Genomic DNA, 17801 nt, shown 5'->3' on the forward strand with positions numbered 1-17801 from the left:
AAAAATGAAGTGAACAGTAATAAATCTCAATCAATTGGTGAACGTGTGCGTGTGTGCTTGTGTGTGTGGTTGTGTGTGTGTTTGTGCGTGAGACTTTATATATTTGATGCTGACCAGACGGCGGATCTCTTGGGGGTGGCTGGTGCCGGGGCACATGGCGGCATCAACCGCTGCCGCTGCTGCTGCAACGGTGTCCGCCAGTTGTAACAGCAATCGCGATGATCCCATGTTGAACAGATGAATCCCGACCAGACACTGGCCTCCACAGGCAACAGAAATCCAAGCCCAGTTCCAGTTAAGGCAAGAACCAAGACGCTGGCCATCAGGAGTCCGCAGGTCCTCAGCAGTAACATATTCTACCGAAAGTTGGCAACGACTGAAGAGCCGCTGATAATATTGCACTCCGATCCACTTTGCCCTCGCTGGCACTCACTCACAAAACACTCAATAGCCGGCTGAAAAGTGTTTACAACCAAAATGTAGACCGAAGATGAAGAGAGAGTGGAGTGCGCTGCACCAGAATAAGCAAAAGAAGAGACAAAGAGAAGAGCAAATGCACATAAGCACATATGTACATATGTATGTAAATGTAAGAGCAAAATAATGAGTTAAAACGGGCGAGGGCGAAACAGTTTTGGAGAACTTTCGTAGTGCTTTTCGGATCAGCTTTAAAATGGAATAAAATAAATTCCAGATTTAATTCATCAATTAAAACTAGTTTTATAATTTACTAAAATATATATGTTAATGCATGCAATATATTATATATGCAGTTATTTATGTTTATAAACTAATGATTCATGCCGTGTGGCAGCTCGTTGTCGACTTCGTTGGCATCCTCTGCCAGCCACTCGATATTTGCGGGTGTTGCAGCTGCGGTTGTTGTTGCCTCCTCGTTGCTGGAAGTGATGCCCTCAGTGGTGGAGCTTTGCTTTTCGGTGTCTTTGTTCATCTGGCTTATCTCTGGCTTCTCCGGCTGCTCAGGTTTATCCGACTCCTCTGACTCCTCAGGCCTCTGCGGCCTCTCCGGCTTTGGCAGCGTGAGCACATTCACAAAGAGCGTAATCCTTTGGAGCAGCGATCGTGTCACGTCCCTGGCCTTCTCCTCCAGCAGCTTGGCCTCCTTCTCAATGTTCTCGATCCAGGGCTTGGCCTTCTCCAAAGTGCACTGCACGCTGTGCACAAACTTGGTGACCTCACTGTGTGGCTTTGGGGTCGTCGTGGCCGAATCTTCCAGTGACTTGGCCTCCGTACCACAGAGTATGGCCGCTGCCTGCAGCTGGCCGAGGCACAGGCACAGCCCAACGACAATGGCCACACTGAGCTTCAACTGGGTATGAGTCATCAACATCATTATTATCAGCTCTGTGGTCGCTGTGTGTGTCGCCGCTGAGACACCAAACTCGACTGAAACCCGTTTGCAGCCAGGCAGCACCACTTGACCAAGTTCTGGCCCCAGCCAGCCAGCCAACCTGCCCGCGGCCATCAAAGATCTGCGAGAAAGTCGTCGAGCAACTGAAATGCATTTCCAACCAGAACGAGCCGCGACAGGGGAAATTGGGGAAGTGGAGAGGGGAATGCCAGCAACGGAGAATTCTCCAGAACGCGCAGAGAAGATTCAAATGAACTTTGCGCTACTTAGAAGAAGTCCGAAGACCATTGGGGGCCGAGTGTGGCATGAATAAATAAATGGACTAGAAACAAATTGATTGCAAATAAAAGCATAAATGCGGCATAAAGGAAGATGAGTAGATGCCACAACTATGAATCAAATGAGTCAACCAATAGCCCAACCCATTGAATGTTTTTGCGCACAATTTTTCACTTTCTCTTTTTATTTGAGTAAAAAAAAAAACAAAATAATAAAATAATAAAAATCAAGTCGCTCACAATACTTAAAAAATATGTACAAAGTGGAGTCCCTAGGGGACACTTGCCAGCTTCTACTTCCTCAATTTGCTGCAGTTGCCCAAGGCGTCGAGGATGTGTCCGTGGCCGCATTGCTGTTCGCCCTTGAGGATGTCCGGATTGATGACCTCGACGTTGGCGAGAAAGCCGCGATCCTTTGACATCTCTTCGGCCGAGTCCTTGGCGAGCTTCTCGCGAAAGCCGTCGAAGCGGTCCTTGATGTCGCTGCCTAGCACCTTGGCCTTGGCGCCCAGCTTCTGGGCGCCCTCCTTCAGCTCGGTGCCCAGATCCTTGGCCTTCTCGCCCAGCTTCTTGGCGCCCTCCTTGATGTGGCAGCCAAAGTTCTTGAAGAAGTCGCGCACCTCGTGCTCGCTGCTGCCACTCCCACCCGATATCTCCGAGATCTTCTCATTCAGATCGCTCAGGCCGGGCACCTTGTCCTCGCAGTCGAAGAGACCCGCCCGGCTGGGGGCGGCAGCGCCCAGCAGGAGCAGCACCAGCAGCAGGGATCCTTGTAGGTGATTCATTTTGATTTTGATTTGGATTTGAATTTTGATTGCAGGTTCCTGTGGCACACCAGACTGAACCTCAACGTTGACTCGACTTGTTCGCACTGACCTGGGCCTCCTCGATCGCCAGGCAATTTATTCAGTCGCCTCCGATTCTGACGAGCTGTTGGGGTGCTCGCCTTTTGTTGCTCGCCTTTTCCATTCTCGCTTCTCCATTCCCGATTCCCCCCACCAGTAATTCAATTTGCGACACAGGCAGCAATAATGCCACCAGATCGTGCCCAATTGTGGCTTGATTTAAGTAAGCAGCAACAAAGGGGCAAGCAAGTACAAAGAATGATCAAAGATTTTACAGTGCGAGAGACTCTGGTGGGTGGAACGCCCCCCAAAATACGCAGACACTTTCGACTTTTCCAGCGACTGGGCACACTGCCGCGGGTCAAGGCTGCCCTGAGGAACAGATAACCCGCCACGCCCCGCGCTGGCGTATGTTCAAGTCGTGTTTTCGACTATTTGTTTAGCCGGAAGCATTGACGAGTACGAGTACTATATATAGTCTATGACAGACGTCGTCATCGTCGCCGTCGTCGTCGTCGTCTGTACGAGATGCGTTCAATTGGTTTTACTCGCATCTTAGCGGGGTACGAATTGACCCACAATGGCCGGGCCACAACGTCGATTATATAACAATTGGCTACCCGCAAAAAGGGGGAAAAGCCTAGAATATGTTAAGCAGAATGGCAAAATTTGCATACGATACAATCGCGTGATGCACAGATCTTTGATGGGGTCAGGAGAGGGGGGAGATGATTCATCAGGCAACTCGCACTGGCATTCAAGAGCGAAATGTTCAATATTCCGCTTATTCGAAAGTGCTGATTCAGGCAGATCAGCGACACTGACACTAGCGGCACTTTATTTGAAAGATTTTCCGAGATTTCAGAGTCAGCCTTTTGATTCATAGAGATAGAAAATTGGATAGATTGATGGAGAACGGATGTGAATAAAAAAAGATGCACTGATACCCAAAACAATGCCCCGACTGATCAGGGTTAAGTTCGATCTCCCCTCGCTTAGGACGGACACTGAATTCCGTCATTGAAACTTTATTCAGCACATTCTCACTGACATTTCACACTTAATTCAAGTTAATTGCGAATCGGCCCCAAATGGCACACATCAAGGAAGATATTCGGAGAGCGAGTGCCGACTTCCGTGTGGGATTAGCGTGGATTCCACTCGCTCGGATCTATGCTCCCCATATGGCTGTGGTCTTCAGTGTCGTAATCGTCCTCCTCATCAGCGTCTGCGCCATCTTCATCCGCCTCATCTGCATCTTCGGGATCTTCTGGATCCTCATCATTCTCCTCGGGCAGCGTGTAGTCAGCCTCTGTGGTTGTTAGCCGCTCCTCCTCCTCCTCGGGCGCCTCCGCCGGCTCCTCCTCGGGCTCCGTGAGCTCAGGCAATAGTGGCAGATCCGTGGTGGTGGTGGTGGTTGTGGTGGTGCTGCTGCTGCTGGATGTGGTGCCGATGGTGGTGCTGCTCGTTGTGGTGGTGGCGTGCGTGGTGCTACGTGGCGGTGGCTGTGTGACCGCTGCTGCCTTGCCTGCAAAAGAGAGTCCTTAGTCTGAGCCGAGATTCTATAGCCGTTGCCCAGACTCAACTTACAATCATCTGCTGTGGGGTCAAAGTCGCAGCGTATGCGCCGATCTATGGAGTCATCAGTGGTGCTGGTCGTTGGTGGTGCCGGACTAGTGCTGTGGCTCAGGCCCTGACCTGTAGGGGCGGGGCAAGAATTGTTAGTATTTTGGTGATCTTGCAGCTACTACAACGGGCTCTCACATTCACTGCGATCCGGCTCAAAGTCACAGCGCATGCGCCTGTCCATCTCGTCCTCGCTGATGGGGTTAGTCACCACCTTCTTGGGCCGCCGCACGTAGTACACGTCCTTCACCTCGACAATATCCAGATCGGGATCGTAGCGAGAGACGCGGCGGCGCACCCAGCGCTTGTGCGATTTCTCGGGCAGTGGGGCGCCGTGAGCCTGCAGCAGCTCCAGGCTGCCGCAGCCAATTATCGCCAGCAGGAGGATGGCCAGGGATCTATTCATTGCGTTGTCGCGCAATCAACTGGTCAGCCTCGTAATGTCGTAGCTGGAGGAGCATCGAGCTTGGAAGATTTCTCCGGCGGAAGCTTATCAATTGCGATAACCCTCCCAGCGACCTTGTCGGCGTACGAAGCGCAAGTGCCACGGCACGGCACGGAACGGAACGGCACGGCATGGTACGAGTGTGTGGCATACTCTCAGGCTGTTGCCGTTAATTGCCGCTCACGCCGCATGACGATGCATCAATGTCGGTGGCTACATAAATTAGATTTCCTCGTGCCCGCCAACAAAGTGGCCGCAAACATAATTTTCCACGCCCCATCCCACCCCTCCACTGACACAAACGCATTGCAATGCCAAACACGTCACGGCAGAGGTTGTACTGCACCCTCCTGCACTTGGGATGAGTCCATCAGCTAGCAACCAATGCAGAGTTATTTTCGTCTACAATCAAGAATAAATATCAAGCAATTAAACTTTACGCAACAGAAAATCAACCAATCGATCAGTGACTGTTTTCGATAAATAATCGAAGCTCTTTTTCGATCAGCGATGGTCGCTATGCTGTGGCTTTTGATGGCCATGGATATAGGATAATGTTAAGCACATACTTGCTGAAGTGAAGTTTGCCAAGTGTGTGCCAGCATAGCCGCCCAGCACCCGCTGAGTAATCGATAGCCATTCGATAGCTCAAATGCCTACACAGCTGACTCATCCACAAGTGTCAAGCGCAAGCCCGACCCCGACACCGACCTCCCCATCGAAAAGCACCAAACGGCCAATTTGTTTCTGATGAAAAATATGCGAATTGTCGTTTTCCTCATACATAAGTATTTATTGTATGTTCGGTGCTGGCTTTCCTTTTGGCTTTTGCTCATTTTTCTCATATTTGTTGCTTTCCTTTTTGCATTTAGCTTTTTCTTGTGTTATTTCTGCTTCTGTTTGTTTGTCATTTTTCAATGGCAGAATGTCTGTCGAGAGTCGAGGAGCAAATTAGCCGACAGAACGACCGACCGAGCGACCGTCCGACCGAGCGACCGTCCGACCGAGCGACCGTCCGACGGCTGCCACATATGTTCAGGCATTTCCCAATAACATAACAGCAAAAATATCTGTGTATTTTTCCTCAGTTTTCTGTTGGTTCGTGGTACGGGGGGGTGAGCAGTGGGATGTGGCTCAGAATAGATAAACAAAAAAATGTTGAACGGCCCCGCATGAACGAAAAGTAAAAAAAACACAAAGAAAATTCTGTACAAAAATTCACTTCGTTTGTGAGAGCGTGAAATATGCAAAAATCAGGAAAAAATGGAAAGAATAAAGCAAAACTACAGTGATACCGTGTACCTTGTTAATAATAACTACAAGTACATACATACATAGGTAAGTGCACATCTGTGGCTGTAGTTCAGATATACCAGATTTGATACATTTTTATCAAAAAGTTTACTTTATGCTCTAAGAATTGTCGCATTGCCAGCACTCTTCGGTTTATGCATCTCGATGTATGCACCCATATACCCTTTGTTGATTAACAGGGTACCATGTGAATATGATCAGCCAGGGGGTGGCTGTGTTGGGTGTGGATATGGCTGCGGGTGTGCGGGGGCTGTGTTTGGCTGTTTCTTTGGGGCCAAAGATGCGGCCAAGCTGAACAGTTGGCAACGAATCGCGTTAGCGGGCGGACAAAAGCGGAGCTGGCAGCGATCCCAGCTGATCGCAGACACACACCGAAAAGAGCGAGACGCACCACAGCATAGCATAGAAAAGAAAGAGAGGGGAAGGAAGAGAGTGTAAGTGGTGGAGTGCAAGCAACAGCAAGAGAGAGAGAGAGTGCGAGTGTGAGGGAGAGCGCGCAAAAGCAAAAGAGAGAGTGTTAGCGCAATTGTGAGCAAAAGCAAGAGGTGGAGAGAGAGAGAGAGAGAGAGAGAGTGGGAGTACTAGTGACTGTGCGTGTGCGTGCAAATATAAAAGATTATTTATCTTGCTCTGTTTTGGTTGATGTTTCTGTGTCGGGGGCGGGGGCGCAGTGCTAAGAAAACTGGCACAGTGGCACACGCACTTAAATGTCACTTGATGGTGGAGGCAGTGCCTGTGGGGCAGTGGCAACTGGGAATGGGAGCTGCGATCATCTAGATCAGGGAGCGATGACAACTAAAAATAGCTGAGGAGCAGGAACATGAAAGAGACAGAAAGCCAGTGAGTGAATGTGAAGGAAAAGCCAAAAATAATTGAAAGCGTGGGCAGGAGGACAGTGAAATAAACACAAAAAGAACACGCATAGAAAAAGAGAGAGAGAGAGATAAAATATTAAAAGCTGTAAAAGTTACAACTCGAAATTCTGCGAAACAAATAAACAAAATCAAGTGGCAAAAAGTGCAGAAGGAGTGCAACCCAAGAAAAGACTGATCCATGCCATTGAGTGCCCACTGTGCACACATATGTCTGTAGTTGGGATAAACAATTAATTGGCCTAGGGCCAAACACACAAAAGAAGCAAACGAAGCAGCAGCGAAGATCAGAGAGCCAGAGGAAGATCAAACAGTCAACAGACAACCAACAGGTGGAAGGAAGACACCAAACCACACACAATCCACACCAAAGCAGTGCCCCCACCCCAGAGAGGGAGAGCGAGAGAGAGAAAGAGAGAGTTCCAGCTCATGCCTTGGAATGTCCCAGTCTCCAGATGAGGAGCTGGAGGAGGAGCAGGCCGATCCGCTGGCCAATCTGCTTAGCCTGCAGTTACGCAAGCCCCCGCACTGGAACTGGGAGCTGAGCACCTCCCGCAGCTGCAGCAACATCGCCCTGCCACGCATTCTGCTGTACGATCACACGGGCGCCCTGCTAGTGGACGCACAGGGCGGCAGCGAACAGACCTACCGATCGACGGACACGGCAAAGGAAAGGGGACAGCGAGATCCGCAGAGGCGCCGCAAGAGATCGGCCACATCCACTCTGGCGCGTGACTTTCATGGCCTGCACATTGCCGAGGCCACGCCCAGTCCGAGCAGAAGCCGCGAGCGCTCCTACACGGGCAGCGGCAGCTGCATCGAGATCAACACCCACGAGCTGCCCAACTGGCTGCCCAGTGCCAGTGGCAGCTCCCGGCGTTCCAGCTCGCTGCGTAGCGTGCGTTTCCTGGACTCGCCACAGCCACTCGTGGAGCAGCAGCAGGAGGAGGAGGTAGAGGAGGAGCTAGTGGAGCTGCCCGTTTATCCCACGCCGCCATCCACCTCAACGACCACAATGACCACCACCACGGCCAATTCGTCGTCGTCGGGGCCGCGGGAGAAGCGGCGCTATCGGCGCTCCCACAGCTCCATTTTGGAGCGGTTCAGCATGTCGCGTGGGCGCCACTCGTCGCCGGAGTATGCCCAGGAGCGGGACGTGGAGCTGGCGCCGCGCTACTATCTGCGCACCAGCAAGGCGGGAACCCTGGTCATACGGGAGGAGAGCTTCAGCCGGATGCGGCAGCGCCGCCGCCGACCACCCAAGCACTCGTCCAGCGAGAACATACTGCAGGATGGGCCTCCGGAGAGTGCACAGAGTGCCGTGCAGGCCACGACACGGAGGCGTCACCAGGAGGTGACGGCCATCTCCACTTCGGAGGAGGAGGCGCAGCTGGAGGATAAGCCACGCCCCAGCCACGGACGACAGTCGCGCGGCAGACGGACGCAACGCAGCTGCGTCAAGGATGTGGCCCAGGGTAAGTCCAAGAAAAGCCGCACAATCGATACAGCTTATCCGTAATGGAATCCTTCTCTAATCCCAACAGAACTCATCACGGTTGATCCCGATAATTGTGTGTATCGTGCGGCGCCGGGCGCCACGGCACGCTAGCACCGAAAACACCACAAGAAGCTGTAAAGGGGCAGAAGGAAGAAGGCAGAAAAAGGGGAGAGAGAAAGTATGGAAAAAGTAGTAGAAGAAGAAATCAAACTAGAGTTCCTCCTTGTGATGTAAGTCGATGAAGATGTACACTAGCTGAATAAAACATGCAATATAAAGTAGCAGGAAAATGCATTAGCCAACACTTGTTGTGGAAGAAGGTGTTCGAGACAATATTTCACAATTTTTCATGTAATTTTGAAGCGAGAGAAGAAATTTACAGACATACTTCTGTGATGCATACAATTTAGGAATATTTTTGATACTCCGAATTATTTCGGGGATTATAAATAAGATCTTAATTAAGAAATTATAATAACAAGTACATATGGAGTTCAGCAATTAGCGAGAATTCTGTAACGAGTAGATCTTAACGAGTATCCCACGAAGAGTTTCCAGCAACGATCCTCCCCTAACGAGTATCATCCATTGGTATAAGTTTCTCGTTAAATCGTAATCTTTTGAGATTTCCGAATTATTGTGTAAATATTTTGCAAGTGCCGTAAGTGCAATCGTTTGCCAAAAGGTCTGACAACCTTTTCACTCAACGAAGAGGCATTTATTTTTAACCAATTTTGCGATGCACCCAAAAAGCAAAGGTACTCATAATTACTCATAAATCATGTTGCCCTTCCTGGTAGCAATATTCATAGTCATATTCTCGCATTCAGATGGTTCTTTAATCAACGCCGCCCAATGGCATGCCACAAATGAGTTGTACGATGATGTTATGCAGAGAGGCAACGAGATAGCCAGTGGCTAATCAGAGGCTGATAAGCTGGATCGCTGGGGCACGGCAGACGGCGGATGGTCGGCCGCGAATTGCGCGCTCAGTTCGATCGAGGCATTTGGAACGAGATGCGATTGCTGCTGCTGCTGCCGGCTGCCGGGTTGTTCCTGCTGTTACTGCTGCTCCGACTGCCCCTGCCCGGGGACGGTGCGGGTCGTGTGATATATTTTAACCAGCTGAAAGAGAACCAGACGCTCCAAGCACAAAAGAATGCGACAGACAGGCTGGGCAAGGGCATGCTCTTCGATGTGGGACGTGGCCACTGTCATCGCGGCTACATGCACGATCATCATGGCCGTTGTCGTAGGGTGAGTTGAGTGTCTGTCAACCAGTGGAGGACAATGGACAGTGGACAGGTTGTATCGAATCTTTCGCTTGCAGATTGTCTAGGCCAGGCCCAGCCATCCGCAATCCTCCAATCAGTGATGTCTACGCTTAATATTTGTTTTTTGTTGTGTGTTTTTTTGTTTGTGCAGAGAATAAAATTGAAACCAAATTGCTTGCAGATAAAAAAGATACAGATAAGACAAGCAGGCAGATAGCGAGACAGATAAAGAGCGAGGGAGATATTTGCAGCCCAAAAGTATGCCGACATTAGTGTCGAGTTTGTCACGAAAATTACCCTAGGTTGAACGATCCAGGGAGGGGATCCACTTGGCCGTTTCCACGGACCTTAACCCCTCCAAAAAAGAAGAAGCAACAGCAGCAGCAGCAGCAGCAGCAGCAGCAGTGGGCCACAGCTGCGTCACATCACGTGCAATTATGATGAAATTATGGCTTCCAAAGTGTTCCAGATATCAAGATACATTACCACCCCACAAGATACAACTCGACAACAGCACAGATAATGGAGCAATGTCTGACTCATCTGACTATTAATGGGGGGCGGGTGGGCCCTACACTCCTACATTCCCCCCCTCCTAGCTATGGCAACAATGGGTTTTGCAGTCATATTTTCGGGAAATTTCAGGGCACCTCCGATAAAGACCGTGTGCCGTGGGCCCGTATGCCGTATGTTGATCCGTGACGTTGAGGCCGTTTGTCGCGTAGGCGTGGGGAAGGCCATCAGGCCATGCGACAGGCCAACGTCTGCCCCTAATCGCTGTCAATTGTGCGAAGTCGCGTGGTCGCGCCCCGAAATTTATACAGAAATTGGCATGGCTCAGCGACGAGCATTACCTGGCCGAAAATAATGGCAGCACCAGCAATTGCTGCTAGCCTTTAGTATCTCTTGCTTTGGATCTTCAAAACAAAAATAGCGAGGCAATTAACCCATTCACTTACTCAGTTTTAAAAATAACAATCACTTCCCCACGAATGACGTTCAAGTTTTTTTAGGGGATTTGTTAGACGGAACTTTAATTTGTGATTAAGTTTTGGGTTTCTGATTGATGGAAGTTGCTAAGAGAATATTGGAACTACTTGGATATTGATAATTAAAGTTTGCTACACATTTAAATGTTATTATTTGCAGAGATTTGTAGAATGTTTATGCATTCAAATTTTGTTCAACATCCTTTTCACTTCTCCATTTCTAAGAATAAATATAAACAGAAATCTACCCATTAATTTTCTTCATTGGAACACAATAATAATAAATCTCAGTCTTCTCCTTTTCTTCATTTGAGTAATAATTAATAATATTTATAATATTATTATTAAAATATTGTTTGGTGCTTATTTTGTATTTTTTATAAGCTCTTTCTCATGCCACATATTTCTGTGTAACCTTTTTATTGCATCAAAAACTCGCACAAAGAAATAAGATTGAAGTTACGCAGAAATCAAGAGAAAAATCCCCCATGAGACACACACACGCACACCCACACACATGGAGAGGAATGGGCTAGGGCGCGACTCGGGCCACGTCCTATGCAAATGCAGTTTGGGGCTAACATGATAAGGTTTTCAGCTACAGCTGATATTATCAGCTATCGTGCACGATCTGATAGCTGATATACCACTCGGCAACTAGCCTTAGACTTATCTGTTTCTGAGTATCTAAGTATCTGTGTATCTGTATCTTCGGGGAGCGAATCAGTGCTGTGCTCGGGCATGGGTCTGGCGAAACGCTCAATTACACAGATTGCAAATGACAGGGAGGACGTGGAGCGCGCCCAGATAAGATTCCCCCAAAGCGCTGCATACAGGGTGACCGGCCCAATGGAGACGCTCAGGCCCAGAAACACGGAATGCCACAAGCAGCTGGTGTGGCAGGGCCACCCTGTTTCGGTTTTGGGTTTTATCAATTCAATGAAAAGACAAGCGAACCGACACTTAAGAAGTGCTACCCCCGAATCATATATAATCAGTTAACTGCCGGCATTTGAGCACGTTAGAGCCAGTTAGAGGAACGCTACGGTTGGCTCAAATCAGAATCCAAATCAAAATCAAAATAATTCCCGCTCTCGTCACTCGAATTCGCATTCGCTGGGAGACTCCCCCAACAATCCAACCAACCATACCAACAAAAATCTGCGAGCTCGAAATGTCTCTGCAACGCGTTCATCAGCTGCTCCTTTATTCGATCTGCCTGATGGCGGTGATTGTGTTTTGTGCACCGGCGGGAAGCGAGTCGCGTCGTGTCATCTTTTTGGCACCCAATGGCATACACCGCGGACAGATCTTGGCCACGCATGGCATGGAGAAGCCTTGCCCCCAGTGCCACATGCACGATCATCGCGGCAATTGTCGCCGCATCATTTCGTACAATGCAGGTGAATATTACGTATACGTCGTTGAGTCGAGTGCGTCATCGCCGGTCATGGAATCGACGCGAAGATGTCAACCCGTCAACCCGTCAAGCCGCTTTCAGATTACCTACTACTCGACAAAGTGCTAACGTATCTATTGTTTCTGTCTCTGTCTTGCAGATGGCGTGCGCTGCTGAGGTGTGCCAGGAGAAGTGCCAGTGAAAGCGCCAATAAAAAAAAACGGAAAGCAAAACCAAAATAAATCCATCGAAACGAATCTCTAACTCTCTCAAAAACCCAACAGCATTATTTGTGCTCTATTTATTTATGTTATTTATCAGCCTCGCACGCGCTCCAGCACCCAAAAATACACACACTTACCCCTACACCCACCCCCACCACACATACTATTTATGCATAATAAAATACAAATATCTATAGTTGAATGAAACCCACTGTGTGTCTGTGTCTTCTCTTTATTTGTATTATCATTTTTTTGTTTGGTGAATTGTCGTTTGTGAATTGGAATTCGGTGCACTGCAGTGTAATTGCTGTCAGTTAATTACAGATAAATGCACACAAAACATCGCTGGAAATATATCTACATATTTCGCCAACTCACCCAGCAGCAGTCCCACCAACAAGTGTGATGCATAAATTTGCATATCATTCACCATTGCCTGATATCGGGTATTGAATGGCAGTTTCATGAACTCTCACTCCCTCTATCTTATCAATTAAAAACCCATTACGCATGGGCTTTCCAGGCCTCCAGGCCTGCAGGCTTCTATCTTCTCTGGCTCTGGCATGTTCTGGTTCTGCTTCTGGTTCTGCTTCTGGTTCTGGTCTAAAGGCGTCTATGATATCAGCCTCTTAAGTGGAATCGGCAATATTTGATTTTTCAATTATAATGCCGACTTGACTTAAACGCTTGCCGTCCTATATGTATATGACGCCTGCATGCCGTATTACCTGGGAATTCTTCGTGTCTTTAATGTCACCAAATGGTCGATGGGTCGAGGGAAGATTCGAAATGAATTGATGCGGAAATAGGGAGCACATCGCAGGACTAAATGTGGAGTCATTTTTAGCACTGATATGTGCATATGTATGAATATTGGTAGCTCTACTCCGAATGTATTTTATATAAACTCGGAATAGGCTTTCGGAAATTTCTTTGTTTTGGTGCAAAATCTTCTATAAATTAGGATTATTAGGAGTAATTCAATTTTATATCCAAATTTAACTTAGTTTTAATGTACTCATAAATTTAAGAAAATGTAGTCCAATGTAACCACGAATTTATTCCAAATTGACTCCGAAATTACAACAAAAAATTAACTCTGAATTGGCTCAAAATGTACCCCAAAATGTATCTTAATTTACTTCGAATTTACTCAGAATTTACTCCGAATTTACTCCGAATTCACTCCGAATTTACTCCGAATTTACTCAGAATTTACTCCGAATTTACTCCGAAATGTCCCAAAATTTACTCCGAAACAACCACAAATCAGACTCCGAAGCTACTTATACAAATGGGGGGAGTAAACATTACGTTTACGCGGAAGGTGCTCGAAATCTAATCCGAATCTACCAGAAGCTACGCATCTAATCAGTGTGTGAATGTGGTGTAACACGCCGGCGGACCGGACCGGACCGGCGACAGGCACGCTCTATCGATCACTTGAATGTGCAAAGAAAAGGCCGGCCAAAACCCTCTGACAAGCCAATGGCTAGATCCGCACGAAACTTTGGACCCCGACGCATTGCTCGACGTACTACGTCAGATGTAGGGGCAGGGCCGTTGCTGGTGCCATGGCTGGACATGTAATCAAATGAGGTATGGGAATCGGATGGGGGGGAAGGGGTTAGTGGGAGTGCCAGTGACTGTTTCATCAGCATGCAGGTGATTCGGCTTCGAATCGGATTCATCAAACGACCTTATCGACATGTCACACACTCGGCGACAATTAGTGAATGAAAAACTCTCAATTCATTTCACCAGCGTGCTAAATGATATCCATGAGAGACAACCTAGGAGTGTTGGAGAGCACCGAACAGGTCGTGGGTCGACATTCTACATTCTGCATTCTACACGCTTCAAGCATTCAACATTTCCATTTTCCATGGCATAATTTCAGGCTGTTTGTGCAGACCGGATGGGTGGCGTCACTGATAAGGTGGAGGCGGATACAACACGTTCGCTGGTCAGTGATCCACCGTATGACGAAGTGCCCAAGAGCCCCAGCCAACTTCTGGCGAAGTGCTGCGACACATGGCAGGGGAATGTGCGTCGCGTCGAGCGACTTCGTCATAATGCGAGATGGGTAAGGGACGAAAATAGCCACCACCAGGGGCACCACTTGTGGCAGTCTACAGAGAGACCCGAGACCGAGCCCGAGACCGAGCCCGAGCCAGCCCAGACCGTAGACAATGTTTGTATATAGCAATGGGTCGACACACAATTGATATTTGTATATTCCAATGGGGAGTATACGGCCCAACGCCTGGTCGTATCTTATCGTTGGCTGTGGAATGCCTTTAGGGGGGCTTATCTTCTATCGATTTGTGCACGGCGGCCGCCGTCTTGGGCTATCGACACTGAATATCGACAGGCACAACATCGGGAAACGCGCCCAGTCATAAAAGCGAAGCGCTAGCGAAACAATCTCCAAGCCCAAGCCCAAGCCAAGCCAAGGAACAATCGCGCGTGCCTACCCAGAAAAGTAGAAGTACGACAAAAGTGCGACCCGAAACCATCAACCCACTGAAAGTTCAATTAAATCTCCACCACACCGTTCGAAGAAATGAAGCTGCAACGTCTGATGCTCACTGCCGTGCTGCTGCTCTGCCTTGTTCTGGCGCAAAATGACAGGACAACGGAGGCCCGCCGCCTGATTTTCTACAGTCCGAATAGCCGCACCCTGCACAGTCAGCTGCTCGTGTCGCGGCGCCTGCCGCGTCCCTGTCCCGCCGGCAAGATGCGCGACCATCGGGATCGCTGTCGTCGTGCGCTCATCTTCGGACGCAGCACCTGAGCAGCGGATTGCCTGCCTGCCGCTGCCAAGTGGCAACCAATTAAAATCTCTTCGTCTATTTTTTTTTTGTGTTTGTTGTAAGCTAATTTATTGCCCCTGCGGCACTTAGAGGTAGTTGCATAGGTTTATTCCTGTATTTATTACGTTATTTATTTGTAGCTGGTTACGAAATAGTCGCTAAATATGTCGCCGCATAATAAACTGAAATCGAAGTAAAGATACGATACGAAACGATACGATACGTGTGCATAGTTTGTGGAAAGTTTATGGCTTAGGGCCATCATTCAAACACTAAAAGATAACTTCATTTGTACAACATTTAAAAATAAAAACGAAACATGAAAACTAAACCAAAATGAGGCATCATCTTTAATGAGAGTGGCATCTGCGGTGGGGATATCAGGGTGAGGTCTGATTGTTCACAGAAATTTGTACACCAAGCGCAGCTCATGGCTGATCTCAGCGTGATCTCAGAGGCTTCCCTGTGCCGCATTACCTTTTTAAAATTATGTCAGAGTTCTACCAATCCACATGTCCTAGCAATCAGCCATCTCTGGGTGATCGCAGAGGCATCACCGTACGTCTCTTTCCCTCTCGTCTTGTTGGGTAAGTCCCGGCAGCTGTCTCTGTGCTGTGCCCAGTCCCCACGCTCATGCCCATTGGGTGAGCCATCAATACACTTTTGCGTGTCATGAGCAAAGAACTTTAATCTATGGTTAGATTGCGATCCACAGCGGTGCCGATATGGGGGGAGGGAGGCCGACAACACAACATCTTTGACAAATTGCCACGAGCGGAAATCAGTGACGTGAGCGATGACACCATGACGTCGCGCGGAATTTAATAGATAATAAAAAAAATATATAATAGAAATGAAAACCTGAGGGAGTTCCCCAGGAAGAAGAGAACTAAATGCGATTCGCTCGAATGGTCTCCTCGATCCAGTCCATGTAGCTGCTGATTCTCGTGTAGACGCCGGAGAACTCCGTCTGGCCGCACTCCTCCCGCCCAAACGAGACGACGCCCGCCAGGTAGACAAGGCGATCCCGCTGCGGTGTGTTGGCCTCGACGGTGAGCGGTCCGCCGGAGTCTCCGTTGCAGGAGTCCACGCCAATGCCGCCGCCGGCACACAGCTGGTTCTCGTTGAGCACTTGGCCGTCCTTGCTGAACGCCGCCTGGCACTGGTCGAGCGGCTGCACAATGAGCATCGCCTTGCGCTTGAAGTTGCTCGATTCGCTGTGCTCCGTGCGCCCCCAGCCGGAGACATCGACGGCGGCGCCCACCAGCTGATTGGCCGCTGCACCACGTGCCGGCGGCAGGCAGACGGGCTCCACGTGCTGCATCTGCAGCCAATTGACGGGCCGAGCCAGCCGCAGCAGGGCAATGTCGTTGGTCAGATTCCGGACGGAGAACTGCTCGTGCGGCAGGATGCGATCGATGGCCACACGTATATGCGGCGGCACGCACTCCCGCCTGCCGTTCAAATTCGTGATGCAATCGGGATCGGTGGCCTTGTTCCATTCGCCCAGCCGGGCGCCCGTCAACTTGCGACCGGGGCCCATGAAGAACGAGTGCGTGCAGTGGGCGGCCGTCAGCAGCCAGCGCTGGGCAATGAAGGCAGCGCCACAGACGTGGCTCTTGTTGCCATTCTCCTCGGAGAACTCCAGCAGCGTGGTCCAGGGGAACTCGAGGATGCCCGCCACGCTGCCGCCGAACACACGGGAGGCGAATGCCGTGCCGCAGTACGGATGCTCCGGCAGCTGATCGGGGCTGGTGGGTGGTCGGGGTCGTGAGCCGGCACCAGGTGGTGTCTGCTGGTTGGGCGCTGCCTCCAGTCGCAGCAAGGGTCGTGCTGTGGTTGTGCTAGTTCCATTGTTGATGCGCACCCCCAGCACGGGTATAATGTTGCTCTCTCGCGGACAGCAAACCTAAAAGAGAGGAGAAAAATCAGCATGGAAACCTCAAAGGTGGAGCTCCTAATGTCGTACCAAATCGGGTCTCTGGCGGGAGTAGCATTGCCGCTTGCTGGATGCGTCCAGCTTGTCCACATCGTAAAAGTCACAGTTGGCGGGCTCGACGCACGTGCCACGGCCATAGTCCGCCGTGTGGCAATTGCCAAAGTGCGTCTTTGTCTCTGTGGAAGGCGCAGCCTTAGTGGCAGGTCAAAAAAAGGAGCTCCATGTACTTACTATCCCAGCGCTGAGCATTGGCGAGCAGCGGCAGTACCAAGAGAAGGAGCAGCAGCATCGCAGATCTTGGGATTTGTTTTTATTTACTTGAATTAATTTGTGCTAGCTGCCGCTTTGGATGCTGACGATCGACTGGTGGGGGGCTAACGATGCGCTTTGCGATTTGCTCGGCTGGAGCGATGCAACGGCCTCGTGCTGTGAGCCCCGACCCGCATGCCGCTTGCCGCTTGCCAGCCCACCGCCTGAAGCTTGGCTTTTCCACACACAACCACAGATCTACAGATCAGCACCACCCCCCGCTGCTGCTGCTGGCGATTAGCACGATCGATACTCATTGATTGCAGCGTTTGGGAGAGGGAAAACCCGTTCCACATTGGCTTCCAGTTCCAGTTCCAGCGTCAGTCTCAGTCTCAGTCGCGCTTCCATGTACGAGCGCACAATAATTATTCAGCCACGTACCACATATTACGTACATACTTACGCACTCTCGTACATACAATCATATGCACATGAACTTGTTGTTGATTCTGTTGCAGTCTGGCGCTATCAGGCCATAAAGTGCATGATTAGATTTCTCGATCCAGTGATACGAGTACTCTGGCAGCGAGTGTAGGGTGTAATGTGAATGCTACCTCTTTTCTCTCCCGAATCTTTCCATCCAGAATAATTCCCAGACATT

The 17801-nt window shown here is 49.6% G+C and overlaps 8 protein-coding genes across 9 annotated transcripts; 4 read left to right on the top strand and 4 right to left on the bottom strand.

The window, feature by feature from the left end:
• Positions 1–662: 662 nt before the first annotated feature.
• On the bottom strand, positions 663–1419 carry LOC117897222. The gene has a single exon (XM_034805942.1). It carries the CDS (start codon positions 1352–1354, stop codon positions 791–793), a length of 564 nt encoding a protein of 187 aa, XP_034661833.1. The 5' UTR covers positions 1355–1419; the 3' UTR covers positions 663–790.
• Positions 1420–1876: 457 nt separating this feature from the next.
• LOC117897241 lies at positions 1877–2527 on the bottom strand. Its single transcript, XM_034805964.1, has one exon. The coding sequence runs from the start codon at positions 2433–2435 to the stop codon at positions 1944–1946; it is 492 nt and encodes a 163-aa protein (XP_034661855.1). The 5' UTR covers positions 2436–2527; the 3' UTR covers positions 1877–1943.
• Positions 2528–3486: 959 nt separating this feature from the next.
• On the bottom strand, positions 3487–4569 carry LOC117898069 (probable serine/threonine-protein kinase mps1). Of its 2 annotated transcripts, none has more exons than XM_034807253.1 (4): positions 4260–4569; positions 4086–4193; positions 3968–4023; positions 3487–3913 (listed from the first exon to the last, which is right to left on the bottom strand). In XM_034807253.1, the coding sequence occupies exons 1-4, from the start codon at positions 4525–4527 to the stop codon at positions 3641–3643; spliced, it is 705 nt and encodes a 234-aa protein (XP_034663144.1). In that variant the 5' UTR covers positions 4528–4569; the 3' UTR covers positions 3487–3640. The 2 variants fall into 2 exon arrangements, with proteins under 2 accessions (XP_034663144.1, XP_034663136.1); XM_034807245.1 differs by having other exon boundaries at positions 3968–3996; positions 4053–4193.
• A 1899-nt stretch (positions 4570–6468) lies between these two features.
• LOC117898061 lies at positions 6469–8540 on the top strand. Its single transcript, XM_034807232.1, has 2 exons — positions 6469–8227; positions 8297–8540. The coding sequence occupies exons 1-2, from the start codon at positions 7192–7194 to the stop codon at positions 8359–8361; spliced, it is 1101 nt and encodes a 366-aa protein (XP_034663123.1). The 5' UTR covers positions 6469–7191; the 3' UTR covers positions 8362–8540.
• A 661-nt stretch (positions 8541–9201) lies between these two features.
• On the top strand, positions 9202–9723 carry LOC117898083. The gene is made up of 2 exons (XM_034807265.1): positions 9202–9507; positions 9581–9723. The coding sequence occupies exons 1-2, from the start codon at positions 9217–9219 to the stop codon at positions 9587–9589; spliced, it is 300 nt and encodes a 99-aa protein (XP_034663156.1). The 5' UTR covers positions 9202–9216; the 3' UTR covers positions 9590–9723.
• A 1713-nt stretch (positions 9724–11436) lies between these two features.
• On the top strand, positions 11437–12288 carry LOC117899155. Its single transcript, XM_034808999.1, has 2 exons — positions 11437–11916; positions 12073–12288. The coding sequence occupies exons 1-2, from the start codon at positions 11688–11690 to the stop codon at positions 12087–12089; spliced, it is 246 nt and encodes an 81-aa protein (XP_034664890.1). The 5' UTR covers positions 11437–11687; the 3' UTR covers positions 12090–12288.
• A 2240-nt stretch (positions 12289–14528) lies between these two features.
• LOC117899158 lies at positions 14529–15259 on the top strand. The gene has a single exon (XM_034809014.1). The coding sequence runs from the start codon at positions 14703–14705 to the stop codon at positions 14931–14933; it is 231 nt and encodes a 76-aa protein (XP_034664905.1). The 5' UTR covers positions 14529–14702; the 3' UTR covers positions 14934–15259.
• A 361-nt stretch (positions 15260–15620) lies between these two features.
• Positions 15621–17258, bottom strand: LOC117899154 (serine protease easter). The gene is made up of 3 exons (XM_034808982.1): positions 17123–17258; positions 16922–17067; positions 15621–16861 (listed from the first exon to the last, which is right to left on the bottom strand). Exons 1-3 carry the CDS (start codon positions 17178–17180, stop codon positions 15842–15844), a joined length of 1224 nt encoding a protein of 407 aa, XP_034664873.1. The 5' UTR covers positions 17181–17258; the 3' UTR covers positions 15621–15841.
• Positions 17259–17801: the final 543 nt, after the last annotated feature.

Source organism: Drosophila subobscura, chromosome A (genome assembly GCF_008121235.1).
Source record: "Drosophila subobscura isolate 14011-0131.10 chromosome A, UCBerk_Dsub_1.0, whole genome shotgun sequence".
NCBI classification, from domain to species: Eukaryota; Metazoa; Arthropoda; class Insecta; order Diptera; family Drosophilidae; genus Drosophila; species Drosophila subobscura.

Coding starts and splice junctions, on each gene's coding strand:
- LOC117897222 (XM_034805942.1), bottom strand. CDS start 1,354: ATGATGTTGATGACTCATACCCAGTTGAAGCTCAGTGTGGCCATTGTC.
- LOC117897241 (XM_034805964.1), bottom strand. CDS start 2,435: ATGAATCACCTACAAGGATCCCTGCTGCTGGTGCTGCTCCTGCTGGGC.
- LOC117898069 (XM_034807245.1), bottom strand. CDS start 4,527: ATGAATAGATCCCTGGCCATCCTCCTGCTGGCGATAATTGGCTGCGGC. Junction 3,997..4,052: donor GGGCAACGGCTATAGAATCT/CGGCTCAGACTA, acceptor TCACACAGCCAC/CGCCACGTAGCACCACGCAC. Junction 3,914..3,967: donor GCACCACGCACGCCACCACC/ACAACGAGCAGC, acceptor AGCACCACCACA/ACCACCACCACCACCACGGA.
- LOC117898061 (XM_034807232.1), top strand. CDS start 7,192: ATGTCCCAGTCTCCAGATGAGGAGCTGGAGGAGGAGCAGGCCGATCCG. Junction 8,228..8,296: donor CGTCAAGGATGTGGCCCAGG/GTAAGTCCAAGA, acceptor TAATCCCAACAG/AACTCATCACGGTTGATCCC.
- LOC117898083 (XM_034807265.1), top strand. CDS start 9,217: ATGGTCGGCCGCGAATTGCGCGCTCAGTTCGATCGAGGCATTTGGAAC.
- LOC117899155 (XM_034808999.1), top strand. CDS start 11,688: ATGTCTCTGCAACGCGTTCATCAGCTGCTCCTTTATTCGATCTGCCTG.
- LOC117899158 (XM_034809014.1), top strand. CDS start 14,703: ATGAAGCTGCAACGTCTGATGCTCACTGCCGTGCTGCTGCTCTGCCTT.
- LOC117899154 (XM_034808982.1), bottom strand. CDS start 17,180: ATGCTGCTGCTCCTTCTCTTGGTACTGCCGCTGCTCGCCAATGCTCAG. Junction 17,068..17,122: donor CAATGCTCAGCGCTGGGATA/GTAAGTACATGG, acceptor CGCCTTCCACAG/AGACAAAGACGCACTTTGGC. Junction 16,862..16,921: donor CCCGCCAGAGACCCGATTTG/GTACGACATTAG, acceptor CCTCTCTTTTAG/GTTTGCTGTCCGCGAGAGAG.